The sequence below is a fragment of the Chaetura pelagica genome, unplaced genomic scaffold, assembly GCF_000747805.2.
Source record: "Chaetura pelagica isolate M959 unplaced genomic scaffold, ChaPel_1.0 scaffold39, whole genome shotgun sequence".
Lineage (NCBI taxonomy): Eukaryota > Metazoa > Chordata > Aves > Apodiformes > Apodidae > Chaetura > Chaetura pelagica.
Genome location: NW_009954614.1, coordinates 1,644,272 through 1,660,753, shown reverse-complemented (window position 1 = coordinate 1,660,753; position 16,482 = coordinate 1,644,272). Strand labels below are relative to the sequence as shown.

General features: G+C 44.0%; 2 protein-coding genes across 2 annotated transcripts in view; both read left to right on the top strand.

Annotated features, from left to right (window-relative positions):
• POGLUT1 (protein O-glucosyltransferase 1) overlaps positions 1-14,391 on the top strand; it is a 21,472-nt gene extending 7,081 nt beyond the window's left edge. Inside the window, exons 2-11 of the mRNA XM_010005516.1 lie at positions 298-388; positions 3,950-4,093; positions 5,203-5,338; positions 6,856-6,977; positions 8,516-8,575; positions 9,590-9,689; positions 10,466-10,524; positions 12,635-12,802; positions 13,302-13,358; positions 13,986-14,391. Coding sequence (XP_010003818.1) covers positions 298-388; positions 3,950-4,093; positions 5,203-5,338; positions 6,856-6,977; positions 8,516-8,575; positions 9,590-9,689; positions 10,466-10,524; positions 12,635-12,802; positions 13,302-13,358; positions 13,986-14,142 — 1,094 coding nt within the window. The 3' untranslated portion in view covers positions 14,143-14,391. The remainder of the gene's footprint in view (positions 1-297; positions 389-3,949; positions 4,094-5,202; positions 5,339-6,855; positions 6,978-8,515; positions 8,576-9,589; positions 9,690-10,465; positions 10,525-12,634; positions 12,803-13,301; positions 13,359-13,985) is intronic.
• A 352-nt stretch (positions 14,392-14,743) lies between these two features.
• TIMMDC1 (translocase of inner mitochondrial membrane domain containing 1) overlaps positions 14,744-16,482 on the top strand; it is a 9,871-nt gene continuing 8,132 nt past the window's right edge. The window contains exon 1 of the mRNA XM_010005515.1: positions 14,744-14,758. Within this exon, the coding sequence (XP_010003817.1) occupies positions 14,744-14,758 (15 nt within the window). The remainder of the gene's footprint in view (positions 14,759-16,482) is intronic.

Below are 16,482 nucleotides of genomic sequence, written 5' to 3'. Positions count from 1 at the left end.
ATCCGCCCGGTCGCAGGCTCCTCCCGGCTCCCCTTCCAGCCCGGGATGCCCTACGGGATGCCCGACCCGCTGCCCCATCCCCATCGCCCTCAGCTGGGCCTCCCCTTTCCTTACCCGCCGTGGCTTCTCTCTCCCCGTTCTGCTCCAGGCGCGCTGAAGTTGCGCTGCGGGGCTGCAGCGGGACGGGGTGTGTTGCGGGGCAGGGGTACAACGCTGGAAACGCTGTTCTGCTCCCACAGGTGGCTCTGGCACTCGGACAGGTCGGTTTCTCTAACCTTTCCTTCCTGCGTGTTTTAGATGCCAAGTGGAAAACTCTAACTGACCAAATTGAGAAGGCTGTGGAAGGCTATAAGCCATGTGTAAAGGAGAACTGTAGCTGCCACCAAAGGTGAGGAACTGGTTTTCTTCTGTCCACACAGGCCTCTGGCCGTGAGGGGGAATGCTTTTGCCAGCACTGATGGATGGGAATTAACTGCAGGATATTTAGGCTCTAAAATGTCGTGTCTGCAGCCGTCGCAGGTCACAGAGGTCGCAAGGAGGAAGTCATTAATGGCAGTGTTTGAAAGAGGCTGGCTCCCATAGTTCCAATAAAAGTGTGTTCACCTACAAACTGATAACTCTCCTTGTCCCCTGTGATTGTTGAACAACAAACTTTGTTTTTTGCCTGTGCTTTTGCCAAGAAAGGTTGGACCAGATGATCCTTGAGGACCCTTCCTACCTGGTGTTCTATGAACAGACCCTGTCAGTGTTTCATATGTGATCATAAAATAAACCCATACACAGTTGGCAACCTTTCTGTGTGGACAATCCACTTCTGTCTTCTCTCTCAGTACAGCGTTGCTAGGAGGTCTTTCTTACGGGCTTTTAAAAGTGGAACAAGACAAGTACGTGCAAAATATTTTAAATACCCAGCTGAAGAAAGGTTGTTACCGAATACGGATTTGTCTGATGTGATAGCGTGTTGTACTTGGTGTTCTTTCTAGGGAGTTTAGGTCACTCCTTGTGAGAACTGGAGTGATGGTGGATATTTAACTACCCAACCTTGACATGATTAAAACATGATCCAAGAGGAGCTCATTCAGGAAGACACAAGTCTTGTTTATTTTTTAATAACTGTAGAGCATGATGCATAATGCCAGCACTCCTAACTTGAAACGCTGTCCTAATCTTCCTAGAGTGAATATAGTGCTAGAGGCTTATGTGTGATGCAAGACCACTGCAGGCAGTAAAAGTGCAGGCTGCTCTGTCATGTAGACGTAGCCAAACCAAACTTCCTTTCTGTTCCCACTGATGGAGGGTGGCAGCACCGTGGCAGAAATTACAGGTGCTTGGGTCATCATTGCCATATGGGCAGGGATTGTTAGACTGTGTTTTTTGATACCCTTAAGCAGCATTTGGTTTTTTTTTTTTTAAAGGAGAAGAAATAATTAAGGGAAGTGTCAACATATTCGGCCTTTAGGATTAGGATGCCAAATGCAGAAATGCAGATGCTCAACTTTAAGCCTCCTACTTAGAAGTACCGGATGTACTCACTCATTTTGGGGGTGAGATTGAGTGCTATATTGGCTTTTAATCTCAGGCAAGTCATACTAAGCAACTGTTTGTACACTCTATTTGGAGTTTTTGATCTTCATTGCTCTTCAAATACTGATGAGGAAAAGTCTCTTCTAGTTTAGCCTCCCAGTCTTTTTCCAAAGTTTCAATTCAGATACAGCCTAAAGACATCTAATCTTTAAATATACACTCCACCAGCTCCTGCCCACCTTTGGATAGAACACCTTCCCAAGTGGTCACAACCTCCAAATCTGCTTCAGATCATGATAGTTGTTAGTAGCATGAAGTTGAGGTTGCTGTGAGTCTTGAAACCTAGTTTTCACTAAAGCAGTAGTTCATTTAAGGGTTGCTCAGGGGCACTGCTACAGCAACAGGCATTACAAAAGAATCCAGGAAGATAATACAACACATACGCTTTGTGACACTTGAGAAATTCTGCTCATTTTGGTAATTGATTTGGAGATGTGTGAATATGCAGTAGAACACTGGAAGCCAGTACTTCTTCCCATATAGTAGATTCTACTTGTGTTTAGTCTTCTGTGACTCAGTGGCCAAGGACTGAAGGTTCCTGACTTGTTCATTGTTACCTTTCAATTGTCACTTTGGTTACAGTGACATAGATGTGCCATAAAACTGAAATTCTTTATGTAGCTGTACCATTTTCTACCTGATTACAAAATAGCAGAATCCTAGAGGGAGATCCTCAAGTCCAACTCCTCTGCTCAGGCAGGGTTGCAAAGACTGTCCAGTCAGGTCCCGAATATCACAGAATAGACTCCACAGCCACTCTGGGAAACCTGTGCCAGTGTTTGACCACATTCACAGTGGGATCACCCTGACAGTGTGTGGATGAATTTCTGTACAGCAATGGACATGGAAAAATACTAGAGCTGTTCGTGCAGGGAACAGAAGAGCTGTACGAGCAAGAAACAGGAGAGAAGGACACTTTAGTAACAGGTTAAAGGAACTTTTTAACAGCAGAATACAAAGAAGGAACTGAAGCAGGACCAGTTAGAGATGCTGATGCCACAAAGACCACAAAGAAGACCATATTCAACAAGATGCAGGTTTAGCAGAAGAAGTATCCAAATAGTAACTTACTACAGCGCCTAAAGTATCAAAGTTATAGCTCGTCATAAAGCGTGAGCAATTAGTAATTACTAACCAATCAGTTAGCATATTGAAGACGTAATGATCTTTGTAATAAACCTATATATACTGATGTACCTAACAATAAAATGGAGCATTCACCATAACTCTATGAGTATTGTGTGTCTGACTCCCGCTCACCACAACAACAGTGTTGTATGAAACCAAGGCAGTGGTGCAGTGTCTAACAAAAAGTGGGGACTAGGTCTCCATGGCTGTTGCAACAGTGTTTGTTAACTTCTCCAAGCAGTTGTGGAGTCTCCTTCTCTGAAGACATTCAGAACCCACCTGGACACGTTCCTGTGCGATGTGCTCTCGGTGATCCTGCTTTAGCAGGGGAATTGGACTAGATGATCTCTGGAGATCATGTGGTTCTTTCAGATCTGAGGATCTTTAGACTGAATTTATATAAATTGCAAATTTTCTTATATGTGTTTGGTTTATCTTTTCATACTGAATTCCTGAAGCTCATTGGTGGTGTGTAGATGTCACAGAACCATGCTACACAGGTCTGTTGTGTTGGGTTGACTTTCAGTGCATTATTCGGCAATGTGTCTCCTTGTGACTAGACTATTACCTTCTTTTTTTTTTATGTCTAAATAGCATGACATGATCATAGAATGGTTTAGGTTGGAAGGAACCTTAAAGATCATCTAGATACAACCTCCCTGCATGGGCAGGGACACCTCCCACTAGTTGCTCAAAGCCCCATCCAGCCTGGCCTTGAACACTTCCAGGGATGGGGCAGCGACAACTTCCCTGAGCAACCTGTTCCAGTACCTCACCACCCTCACAGTAAAGAATTTATTCCTAATGTCTAACCTAAATCTCCCCGCTTCCAGTTTAAAGCCATTACCCCTTGTCATCTCACTACAAGCCCTTGTCCTCTCGGTACAAGCCCTTGTATGTGAGGAGTTTGGTCTTGGTGTGGCCCATCATTCGTAGAAGGCCAGAGCACAAGCTTTACAACTCCAAGGTTAAGTGAGTTGAAGTCTTTTACCCATAACCTGACAGGGTATGTATGTTGCTTTCTGGGAGCAGCTAAAGATGTCCATGTTGATTTAGCATTAAGAGTCCTCTCCTGGGCTTTCTACTTAGGCAAACAGCACATTCAGTCAGAGTGAAGCTCGGACCTTGGCGTCTCTGAGTAACAGCTCTTGTGAGTGAATTCAATTAAATTCTTGGTTATGCCTTACGTATCAGAGCTCCCTATTCTACATAATAATAGCTGATTATTTTGTTTCAGTGTCTGGAAGCAGGACCTGGCTCCTTTTCGAGGTGGCATTTCCGAGGAGATGATGTCAGAAGTGGTGAGCCGAAAGCTCGGGACACACTACCAAGTCATTAAGAACAAATTGTACCGCGAACAGGACTGCTTTTTCCCTGCAAGGTAAGAGCTGTGCAGAAGATCTCATCTCCCTAACTGAGACACCAGAGTATGTCCATTTCTACCAAGTTAAAAGTCACTGAGCCCAAAGGTATTTTAGAGGTCTGAATTCGGGGCTGATCTGCAAGAAAGTAGCCCCATGGAGAAGGACATTGGGGTCCTGACAACAAGTTAACCATGGGACAGCAATGTGCCCTTGTGGCCAAGAGAGCTAGTGGAATCTTGGGAGGTATTAAGAACAATGAGGCCAGCAGGTCAAGGGAGGTTCTTCTTCCCCTCTACTCTGCCCTCATAAGACTGCATCTGGAGTATTGTGTCCAGTTCTGGTTTCCCAGTTCAAGGGAGATAGGGATGTACTGGAAAGAGTCAAACAGGGTGATTAAGGGACTGGAATGTATGTCATATGAGGAAAGGCTAAGAAACCTGGGGCTGTTTAGACTTGAGAAGACTAAGAGGGCACCTTATTAACTTCTATAAATATCTGAAGGGTGGATGTCAAGAATGGGCCAGTCTCTTTGCAGTGGTGCCCTGTGATAGGACGAAGAGAAACAGCACCAAGTTATAACACAGGAAGTTCCACCTCAGCGTGAGGAAAACCTTTACTGTGAGGGTGACAGAGCTGCCCAGAACAGGCTCCCCAGAGAGGCTGTGGAGTGTCCTTCTCTGAAGACTTTCCAAGACCCATCTGGACACGTTCCTGTGTGATCTGCCCTAGGTGTTCCTGCTGCAGCATGGGAGTTGGACTCGATGATCTTCAGAGATCCCTTCCAACCCCTGTGATTTTATGATTCTATGAATTCCTTCTCAGAGCAGAAGCCTAGAAAATTGTGTATGCAGCTTAAATGTAGCCAAGAGGCAAGTGTCATTGTTGCACTTCAGTGTAACTTCAGTTGTTTGATTGTGGGATCCCAGAGAAAGCTGCAGTTCAGGCCAGATATCACAGGATGAGTTGCTTCATTGGTGTCTGTGCTCCATTGGAGGCTGCTATAGACAGTTCCCAACCTGTATCATGGTATCGCTTGGGCTGACTCCTGCACAGAGAGGGAGGCCTGTGAGAGACTGCAGGATTGTGCCTTCTCCTTATAGCTCTGCCGTATGTCATTTCTCCACAGGTGCAGTGGAGTTGAGCACTTCCTTCTGGGGATCATCAGCCGCCTCCCTGACATGGAAATGGTGATCAACGTGCGAGACTACCCCCAAGTGCCCAAGTGGATGAAACCGCTTAGCCCAGTCTTCTCCTTCAGTAAGGTGCTCACACCTTTAAAAGCTGAGCATTTGAGACATGCTTGTCCTCCTTTCTCTTGATAACATATTTTTGAGGATGATTCCCCACAGATTTTCTGTGTCAAAATTGCTTGCTCTTTTTTTGCTCTTTATCTTTCCTTTTACTTCCAGTTTTCTGGCAGGCAGACTTGTAGATTTATTCAATAGGACAGTGTTTCCCCTCATTAGCTCCTGTTCCAGGTCAAAAAATGTACCTCTGTCACAGTGGAATGATCCACAACTAGATGGGATATGTGCCAGCATCGCTGTAATTTGATGCAGTGCCTCTGTTACAATTGTGGCTGTAGTTTATCAGCATTGTTAGGTATTTTTGGTCATCAGGCAGCTGTCACAGTTAATTTCATTTAATATGAATATTGTATGCCCTCTTTTGGTACCACAGCTAAGTGTTTCTTATCTTCTTTTCTGTAATATTGCTCTCTCGTGAAACCTTTCCCCCTTGATTCCCTTTTCCACCTTCAGATATGCACACACATGCAGAGGCATGTTCACACATAGAGACACATTGACCAGCTAGATCAGGGTGCCTGTGTCCTGCCCACTCTGAGCTTCCTGAGTACAAGGTATCCACAGCCAGTGTTTGAACTCCTTCAGCATGAAAGCACATTTCCCAGTATCTACTTGGAATTTCCCGTCTTGCAATCAAAGCCTGTTGCATTTCATTCTGTCTCTGCACTTCTGAAAAGAGTCTGCCTTCACCTTCTTTGAACTCTCTCATCAGGTAGTAGAAGACAGCATTTAGATTCCCCTAAGGCTCCTCTTTCTGTGCATGAACAAACCCATTTCTCAGCCCCTGTTTATGTGTCATCTGCACTGACCTCCTAACTACCTTGGTGGCCTTGGACTCCATCCAGTATCTCCAGGTGACAGATAATTGTATAGGAAGTTTATTATTAGTGCAAAGAAGTGGGCTATAGTCTGATTTCATGAAAGGGTTTAGTCTTCCTGGAGTGCTGATCTTCCGTTTCATTATGTAGGAGTTTAAGCATCCAAATAGGAGTGAGGAGCTGAAATTCTTTTATGACCTGGATATTTGTGACAGTCAATTGTTAAGTGATCTCTAGGAAGGCTGGAATGAACTGAAGTGTTGGAAACATAAATGTCAAAGTGTTTGTAAGTGCCTCTGTCTCTGAGGAGCTAATAATGCCTTTTAACTTAGGATCAGTAAAAAACATTTGTAATTACACATAGGTACGAGTCTTTAGAGAGGTGAATGGAGTTTAGGTCTTCTGCAGTTTGCTATATCTACTATATCAGCTATATTGTGGAACCCTTGTTATTTTCTAACCTGTTGTCATGCAGCAAGCCATGGCCTTTTTTAAATCTTGGAAACATTCCTATATTGGGTTGTCTTCATATTAACCCCAGTGACACAATGGTGACCATGAACTCCTGGAAGGCTTGTTCATTTCTGGTGAGTTCAGTCAGTAAACTGAAGTGCATACTACTCTTATTCTTACTGTACTCTCCTTTTTCCTAAGACACCTGAATACAATGATATTATGTATCCTGCCTGGACATTTTGGGAAGGAGGACCAGCTGTTTGGCCAATTTACCCGACAGGCTTAGGGCGCTGGGACCTCATGAGAGAGGACCTCAAGAGGTATGTTTTGGAAATGGTTACATGGGGGAGGGAGGGTTAATGGAAGAGAGACTCAGAGTAAAAAACATCTAGCACTGGACACCATTAGGGCAACACGGAAGTCTAAGACCACAGGTCTGTTGGCCTGTGTTCTGTCCTGCTGCCTCTTGTACACTATGTTCAGCCTCACTCTTGTATAAGAATTCTCCGTGGAAACCTTGGGTGATGTAACTAGAAGTTATAATTAGCTCCTGTGCTTCCAAAACTTTAGTAAGGAATGCAGAGCACAAAGTATATGCATTCTTCATGCTGTCAGGGCCAGATTACTATCATTTTTGCTGGGATAGGGTTTGTCAATAAAGCAGCAGTTATCTTTTGCCTGCAGAAATCTCCCCTGACACATGGAAACGTTTTCATTTTTTTCCAACTACTTCTCTAAGAGCTGTCGATTTTTCACTGCAGGGATGATCCAGGATGTTTGTATAAGCTTCTGGAAGGGTAAAGGAAAGCCTTCTTTAGATCTGCTTTTACTTGAGTATTGTTGTGCAATAGAGAAACTTGGAATCATTCCCAAGAATAGGAGTTATTACTGGGATTGAGAGTAAGAAGACTTTCCTGACTGGGAGACTTTCTTTTGGCAGGATCTTTGACTATTAGCAGAATAAGGGACTGTTTCCTATTGAGAGTGACAAACAAAGTGTGCAACAGGGAGTAAACATAGAAACATAACAAGAAAAAAGTCAAAACCTTTATGTCAGTCACTTGACATCAGAATGCAAGACTGAATATTCCTCTCTTCAAAGGCTGAATATCTATGGGACTAATCATAGCTGAAGCCTAATGTGATATCATATCATACAATGAAGGTCCAAAGCATGTACTTATCCTTTTTCCCAGTGAATCCCACTTGTATCACTGGGTTACAAGCAGATGCAGAGCTTGACCTGTACAGATCAGTTTGGGCATCAGGACCTACATGTCAAGCCCAGTGAAAAAAAAAAGTGCAACAAAGAGCTTCCCAGAAGGAGGCAGTTGACTACGCTGACAGAAATTAAACTGCTGTTTTGAAAGACTCATTTAGATTTAAAATTAGTTACTTGGGGAAACAATAAGACCCTGTGTTTTAATGCAAAACACTAGGCAGGTTTGGTTGGTTGTTGTTGGTTTGTTTTTTTAAATAACTGACAGTGATTATAGTAATTTTACACTATCCATATTCAGTGAAGTACAGAAAAATAAAACAACAATGCAAAAAAACAGATTCAAATTTTAGGTAATTTTTAATACCCTTCAATATTTGCTGATGGGGTTGTGTGTAATTAATTGTTTTGACTGGAAAGTATTCTGAAAAGTAGCCTATGCCATGTTGCCTTAAACGGAGTTTTCACAGGAAAACCTGTTTCATGGGACCTGGCTGAGGTTTTTCTGCTATAGTGAAGGAAGTGATTTCCATCAAAAATGAAGAATACTAGAAAGAGACCATGCTGTGAAAACTGATGAGAATACTATTTCATCATTATATTAAATAATTTATTGCCATGTATAAACAATATTTTCAGATCTGCAGAAAAGTGGCCATGGGTGAAAAAAATCCCTAAAGGATATTTTCGAGGATCCAGGTGAGCATGTTTTCCTATAGCAGAAGATTCTATCAAAATATGCCATGACAGCTGTCTCTGCAATTATTCTGTCTCTCCAAGACCTAAACAAATGTAGCCCAGAATGTATGTTTTCAAAAGTAAGAAAAGGGAGACATTTTGTACAGCAGCATTTCCCCATTAGTGATTCTCTGTGAGAACTGCAATTTGCTACTAGTTTATAATAAGTCTAATATTGGAAACAGCAGTTGTGATGGATTTGCTGCGTTACTTCTTAATGAGTAAAACTGTCACACTAGGAACCAGCTTGTTCTGTGAGGGGAACTGCAGGTGCAGGATACAAATACAAAGGTTTGATATTGATGTGCGTGCTTCTTGCCAGTGTGAATACTTCATTTGCTATGCAGGTGCTCAACAGTGAATCAAAAAGTACCCTTGCATTAAATTATCTGAGCGGTGGGGGATAAGATTACTTTTTCCCTCTCTCCAGTGGCAGTTTGAAAACAGCGTTAACCCCTACTCCATTTTAGTCCTCCTTCATCCCAAATAAAGGTGGGGTTGATGTTTGACCAGGTAGGCTCAGGAGATGATGATGAGTGGGTCTCAGGGATGTCCTAACCTTGTTTATCAATTGTGTTCTAAATTAGTGTTGGAGGGATCAAGTGCTGTGAAGGTGCTTAGCATCTCTTAGCTCCCTCTCTGACTTAGAAGGGAACTAAAGTATTTGGCACCTGTCAGGATGAGGCCTGAAGGAAACAACATCTCTGCTGGTTTGTCGTGAGAATTACTTAAATAATGCTATTAAATATTTAGTAAGTGAAATAAATAAACAGCACCAAATAGTTTTGGTACATATAAGTCATTCTCTTCTGCTAAAACACCCTTGGACAGAAACACTCTCTATGGTAAGACACTTAATAATGTTTTCAGGAACCATAGGGAAGTCAACCTCATCAAAAGGCAGGAAGGTCCAGTAGTTTGTTGGCTGTGTTGGATCAGGTGGATTGGCAATGACTGATAGCATTTCTTTTGCAGAACGAGCCCTGAGAGAGATCCCCTCATTCTGCTATCCCGAGAAAATCCAGAGCTCGTTGATGCTGAGTACACCAAAAACCAGGCTTGGAAATCTGAGAAGGTGCATGGGTGTTGTCTGCCTCCTGAGCATGAAGGCCAGAAAGAGTAGCATTGCAGGATGGCTTTGATTTAAATGCATCTTGAGAGTTGTGGGTGATCCTCTGGAGTGGGGGAGGCTTGTAGTTCCCTTGATGGCCACACCTAACTGACAGATAAAAGGAAGGAGTCTCTAGAGCCTAACAGGCCAAACAAATGTTTTTCAACTGTCTACGCTTTTTGTTCAAGGAAACCAGCACACATAAGAAAATGAACCTGTGCCAGTCTCCTCCTCTTCCATCGCATCCAAATTAGCCAACTCTTCCCCTTCCAGCCCTGAACTAGCTGCCTGTGTGTTGTCAGTCTCTTTAAGAATTTTTCTGTCATCTCCCTTTCTTGGTCTTGTTGATAGCTTTCTGATAACTGTTGCTGGTAACTTTTAGTTCCATACTTAGTCTACAGTCCAGTTCTCTCCAGGCAGTCTTGGCTAATCCGGTTACACTTGGCGTCACGTAGTCCATTGTCCTAAGCTGTTTTCCACTCTGTAGCTGCCAACTAAACATTATCATTTAATGTGTTTGTGCTGGCATGTGCTTACAGGCAGTGTGTAATTTACTGAACGTTTTTTCTTCTTTGAAGGGCTGGGAATTCTCCATCATACTTCTAAAAGCCCACCAGAGAAGGTTTTTTCAGAAGTGGGCATGGAGGGTTTTGAGACTTAGCTTTGTTTCTAACTGAGAAGGAAAACAAATATGAAATCACCATAGAAAGTTTACTGACTTTTTTTGTTTTTATTTTAAGGACACCTTAGGGAAGCCTCCTGCAAAGGAAGTTCCACTGGTTGATCACTGCAAATACAAGTAAGAGTTTTGTCTAGTAAAGCTGTTTGAGGGCTGTGGGTTATTTATTTCTTTCCATGGTGTAAGGTTTTATTTTAAGGTTTAATTTCAGCAACCAGCTCCAAGCAGACAAGAATGCTTGTAAACAAGACTTAAGGCAGTTGAAAATTTGAGAGCTTAGCGTGGCCTCTTTCTGTGTCAGCTTCTTCCTGTCAGGTCAGGAGAAGTAAAGTGCTTTGGGGAAAGTAAAGATCTTAGATCACTAACAAACCCATAGATGGTAACATTTTTTTTTTTAATCAAAAGGTTTTCTATATTTTTTTCTTTATATTCCTATACCAAGCTTTGTGTTCATATTTGTTTTATCTGATGCTACAGTGATAACGTTACTGTCTTCAAAGACTTAAGGACCTGAGAAATCATGTCTTCATATGCACAATGGGGCAAGTGTTACCATTGTATGTCTGTAGTAAAAGAGAGAATGTGAAATGTGATTGAGCAGATATGGTGTTGATTCATACTTTTTTGTTTGGAAGAATGTGGTTTTGATTTACAAAGTTTTTTTATTTTTAGCTAATTGGAGGGGAGTGTTTGGTGTAATATTCTTGTGGGTTTCTGTGTGAAAATGTGAACTCTTAGTGTGTATACATGATATTTTGCTTTTTTCTTTTGCTTTGAAAGTACTTAGTTACAATTCTACCAGCTAGAATACACTGATGTAAGAGCTCAGGCATTTGGCTGGATCTGTATTTTTGTGCAAATGTGATTGACTTGTCACCTTTTGTATTTCACTAGCCTGTTGCCCAGGTTTCTCCCTTCTGTTACACATAGACTTCCCAACTCCTGATGCCTCCTAAGCCCCTTGTACAGTGTTGGCTGAGACATTCTGACTTACTTTTGTCATAGCACCAGATCTGGTAGGGTCACCATGAACTTCTCACTGCTTCCTTCAGCGTAGGTGCTGCAGCAGGCTGGCTGAGAGCAGCCTTGGTGACTTGGTTGAGAGAGCGTGGTGGGAGCTGTGTCTGAAATTGGACAGAGGCATTTCCTCACTTCCACACTGCAGTTCTCGTTACATCTCTACATGTATTTGTACAGTTCCTAATAAAACAAGCTCCTTATCGCTGTCCTGACCTCCTAGGTAATACAAAGAATGCAAAATAATGTCAGATTTACTCCTTGTCATTTACTGCTGAACTTTTTTAGCTACAATTACCATCTTACCCCAAATATATAATCCCTATCTCACCCAAAATAGCTTAATTAAAGGAAGAACTCCCCCTAGCCCAGAATGTTTGACTTCAAAGATTAGTTATATGTACTGAGGGGTTTTACCCACAGGAAAAAACGGCTTTCCATATAATTGGAGAAACGTGGGTGTAAAAAAGCAAGCAAGTAAGCAAACAAACATCCCTCTGAGATACAGTTTATAAAGAGAACCACTCCCCTAGTCAAGCCCACTTTAGTAACTTGGCAGAAAATGCCAAAACCAAAATTGTGGGTTTCTTGTTTTCCACAAAGTCCATCTCTTGTGTGCTAGTCTGTTTAACCTTCTTGGGTTCTGTTCCCAAGTTCATGTGAAACAATTAGATTCAGATTAAAGCAGAATCTCAGAGGGGAAAAAAAACCCAAGAACTGCAGACATAGATGTGGCAAAGCAGAAAAATGAACGAAAAAGCTCACTGCAAGACAAGAGAGAATTGGGAAAAAAGCTCCTTGTGGTAACTGAGTCTCTGAAGTGTAGGGTCACAGGATCAGCATCCGTGCTCTCACCTTCCATGCATTGTTGGCAGTTGTCCATGTGGGCTTTTTTGGATTGTTGTAGGCAGGTGTCTTTATCAGAGGTAAAGCAGTGTGCCTTGATTTTGAACCTCAGTTTTGACAGGCAGCAGAAGCTCAACTAGCACATCCTTAACTTCAGCTCACCTTTTCTGTGAAGAGCTTCAAATAAATGTTTTCCTTTTGTTTCAGCTACAGGAACTTGGCTCAGCATGAGGGAGATTCCCCCTCTTACCCAAGGCTTCTCCCTATGGGGGAAGGCTGACTGCTACTGGAGGCCCAGCTCCTTAGGGTATTTCCTCACAAAATGTTGAATGTAATCAGGTCCCTCTCTTTGCTTCTCCTTTTCAAGGTATCTGTTTAATTTCCGGGGAGTGGCTGCCAGTTTCCGGTTGAAGCACCTCTTCTTGTGCGGTTCCCTCGTCTTTCACGTTGGAGAAGAGTGGTTGGAGTTCTTCTACCCCCAGCTGAAGCCTTGGGTCCACTACATTCCAGTCCGATCAGACCTCTCTGATGTCAGGTGTGAGACCTCAGGGGAGCATTTCCGTGCTGCAGGAACACCGCTGTGTTTGGGAAGGCAGTTTGGTTTGTATTATGCCAAGAAGAGCCTCCACTCCTAGGCATCAGGCAAAAGGCTTGTGGAGGTCGTGTTCTTGTCTCTGTTACTGCCCCCAAAGAATCCTTGGCTCGTATTACTTAGAGGTTACAGCTTCCCTGGAGTATGGAGGTCTGTCATCCTCACTGAAAGCAGCAGGCACTAGACACTTAAATCTGCAGCACAGATGAGGGGGAGAGGAACGTATTGCTTAGCCAAAAATGTGTTAGCTTCCAGATTTCAGCATGCTGTCCAAAACTGGTACAGAGCAACTCAGAATGGCAGGTTTCTTCTGTGCTTTGAAATGAGGAACACCTGTCTCTCTCTCAGTTGTCTGTAGATCCTTAATCTCATCCTCCACTGTAGCTTCACTAAAGGACAGTGTTCCCATTGAATTAGTTAATTTTTCTTTTCTTCATTTTAGGGAGTTGTTGCAGTTTGTAAAGGAAAATGATGCCATAGCACAAGAAATTTCAGAGAGGTGAGTTGTGTGTCCTTTCTGGCTATCAGGCACTCCTCTTACAAAACATTTTCTTATGCTGCTTATGAAGGGGTTACCTAACAAAGAAAACCTCGTGTTAATAGTGCGCAGCATAACTGCTTTGTAATAACTGCAGGAGGGTATGGGAACTTGTAGCAAGCAGGGGTAGCTGGAGAACAAGACTATGTGCCTAGGTCTTTGGTTCAGATGTGACCCGTGTCAGGAATCCCACTGAAAGCCACCAGCAGTTGGGAGCTTTTACCTCTGTCTGAGGTGAGTTGACCCCTGGGCACTGAGTCTGCATTATAAGCACTCTGTGTCCTGGCTGGCAGCGACCTGCTCCTGAAGTAGCACGTGCCAGTGCTGCTCAGGCTGGATCTGATATGTGAAATCTGATACTTATTATCCCAGATAACAAATACCATCTTGAGGATAGCAAAAGCACTGCAACTGTCAGAGCTGGGAGCGTGAATGAAAAGTGTGAAATTAAAATAGACGGCACAGAGCGGTGTGTGTTGTTTCTCATCTGAGACACAGAAGAGTGAAAGTTGATATACGTATCAAACAAAACCAAAGACTGTTGTAGGACCTGGAAATTGGTTCTGACTGTGCCTTATGTGTCTCTAGGGGACGCCAATTCATCACTGAGCACTTGCAGATGGAGGATGTCTCTTGCTACTGGGAGCATCTGCTGTCTGAGTATTCCCAAGCCTTGACTTACAAAGTGAAAAGGAGGAAGAGCTACAGCGAGATCACTTCTAAATGGCTGAAAACAGAACTGTAGAGATTTCTTAGTTTTTCTTTTCAGCTCAAACTGATCTCTGTGGAAATCTGAAGATCAGTGTATCTTCTTTCTTGTTCTCTCAGACTTCCTATCTTTTACGCTTGAACTACAGAGAACAGCAATAGGCTAACTTGGAAATTGCTGTCACACAGCGGGGCCCAGTGACACTGTTGCCATAAGAATGTTAAGTAGAATGTTGGATTACAGCCTTCTAATGGGATGGTTATGGTCATGGCTGCAAGAAGGTCGTTAGCATTTGGGACTTTGTTACTACCTGTCTCAGAATGGTCCTAAATCATGTTCAGTCCGTGAGAAGCTTTTTGGTTAATTTTACTGGACTTAGTAGTAAGTAGTAAGTCCAGTGTACTCTAGGGCAAGGTACACAAACTGTCAGCTACACTCAGGTGGGAGATACATGCCCATTTTTGGCAGGTGGTCACTGTTTTCTCACCTGTGTCATAGCACTTGGTGTTCTCTGACAGAAGCAAGTAGTGGGATTTGGGGTAGCCCTTTTTGACAGCTTAGAGCTTAGTTTTCTGATGTTTGTGTCAGGTTTTTAAAGAGATGGACAGTAAGGCTTTGATGTGCCACTGAAGGACGAATGATCCTTGCACAGGTAAACTACCTACCTCACAGGGGAGCAGCTGGCCACGGTGATGTTGCCACAGTGCTAAGCCTGAGTAGCTGACAGCCAAGCTGCTGGCAGCGGAGGTAAAGGGGGTTCATACTTGGACAGATGAGCTGGGTGCCTGCACAGCCATGCAGAACTGGGCCCTGTTAACTTGCCAGATATCCCTAAGAATCCAGAGGAAGTATACACAGAAGTGGAGTCAGCTCCTCTTTTTTCCAGATGTTCACAGATTCTCTGCCATGATACCCTTCTGTAGTCTTTCTAGTTTTTCAGGTATTTTAGGCTGGTGACACATCTGCTCACTTCAGTATTTGCCTTTCTTTCCCACTGCTGTCATGTTCCTCATCTCAGTCATGTTGAGGGAATGTCTTCAGCCACACAGCAGAAGCTGCTCCTCACATGGCTTGTCACAGGTTGCTTGTGCTCACCACATTTATGCCCACTGCAGGCTGCTCGGCCCAGAGGGAGTGCAGTTCCCTGTGCTCTGTGGCCCCAGTGTTGAGAGGCCTGGTAGGAAGCTGCATCTTCTCTGGTGCTCAGAAGAGCGTGGGCTGCAGCACAGGATCCCAGGAGGGACATTGCCTGCCAGGTGAGCACCCTTGATGGTGAAGTGGCCTCTAGGCGTAGGAAGCAGCACATCAGGGAATAGTTCTGGTTGGAAAACAAAGTCCAACCATAACCTGACTACCAACCATTACCCTAACTCTTCCAAGTCCAGCATTTAAACCATGTCCCTAAGCAACACATCTATGTCTTTTAAACACCTGCAGGGATGGTGATTCAACCACCTCCCTGGGCAGCCTGTTGCAGTGTTGAACTACCCTTTCAGTGAAGAAGCTTCTTCTAACACCCAACCTAAACCTCCCCTGGTACAACTTAGGTCCGTTCATGGAAGAGAATGACAGCAACAGCTCACAGGCTCCTCTGCAGCCAGTTTGGATCAGGGAAGAAGAAAACACTACAAGGAGCAGTAACATGAAGTGAACCTCCACACCGGTGTGCCCGCACAGAGGCCTCGCAAGCCCTGGGACAGGGACGTGACTGCCAGATCCATTCATCAGATCCCAGTTGCCAGAGCAGCACACCAGTTACATGACCCGTGCCTGGGTTATCCCAGCCTGCAAAGGAAACAAATCGAGGCATTAAAGTAGCCCAGGTTCTGAGGAAAAGAACTCTGCAGGAGTGGGAGGGGCCGTGTGGTTCTGTACTTTTAGGCAATGGACAGACAGTGCTCTGAGAAACTCAAACAGCTCTGTGTAAATATTTTTAACCTGTTTTTGGTGACATGGTTTTGGAATAAAACAAGTGAAAATGAAACGTTGTTGGACGCATCATTGCTTAGTCATGACTGGAATGAAGGATCTGGATCGCCCCCAGCCGTTTTCCCCCAGGGTGGTGAGGGGTGTCGTTCTGCTTTTTCCTCTTTCACAGAGATATTCAGGGGGTCTCTACTTCCAGTCTTGGGTAGTTGTGACTGGCAGCTTCCTCTGCTGCTGCGAGCTGGGGACTTCTCACAGAATCCTCACGCGACGGTTTGGGCTGGAAGGGACCTTAAAGACCGTCTGGTTCCAACCCCCCTGCCTGGGCAGGGACACCTTTCAGACCAGGCTGCTCAGAGCCCCATCCAAGCAGGCCTTGCACACTTCCGGGATGGGGCTTCCCTGGGCATCCCGGGCTGCTCCCGCCGGGAAGCGGCAGGAACCGGCCCC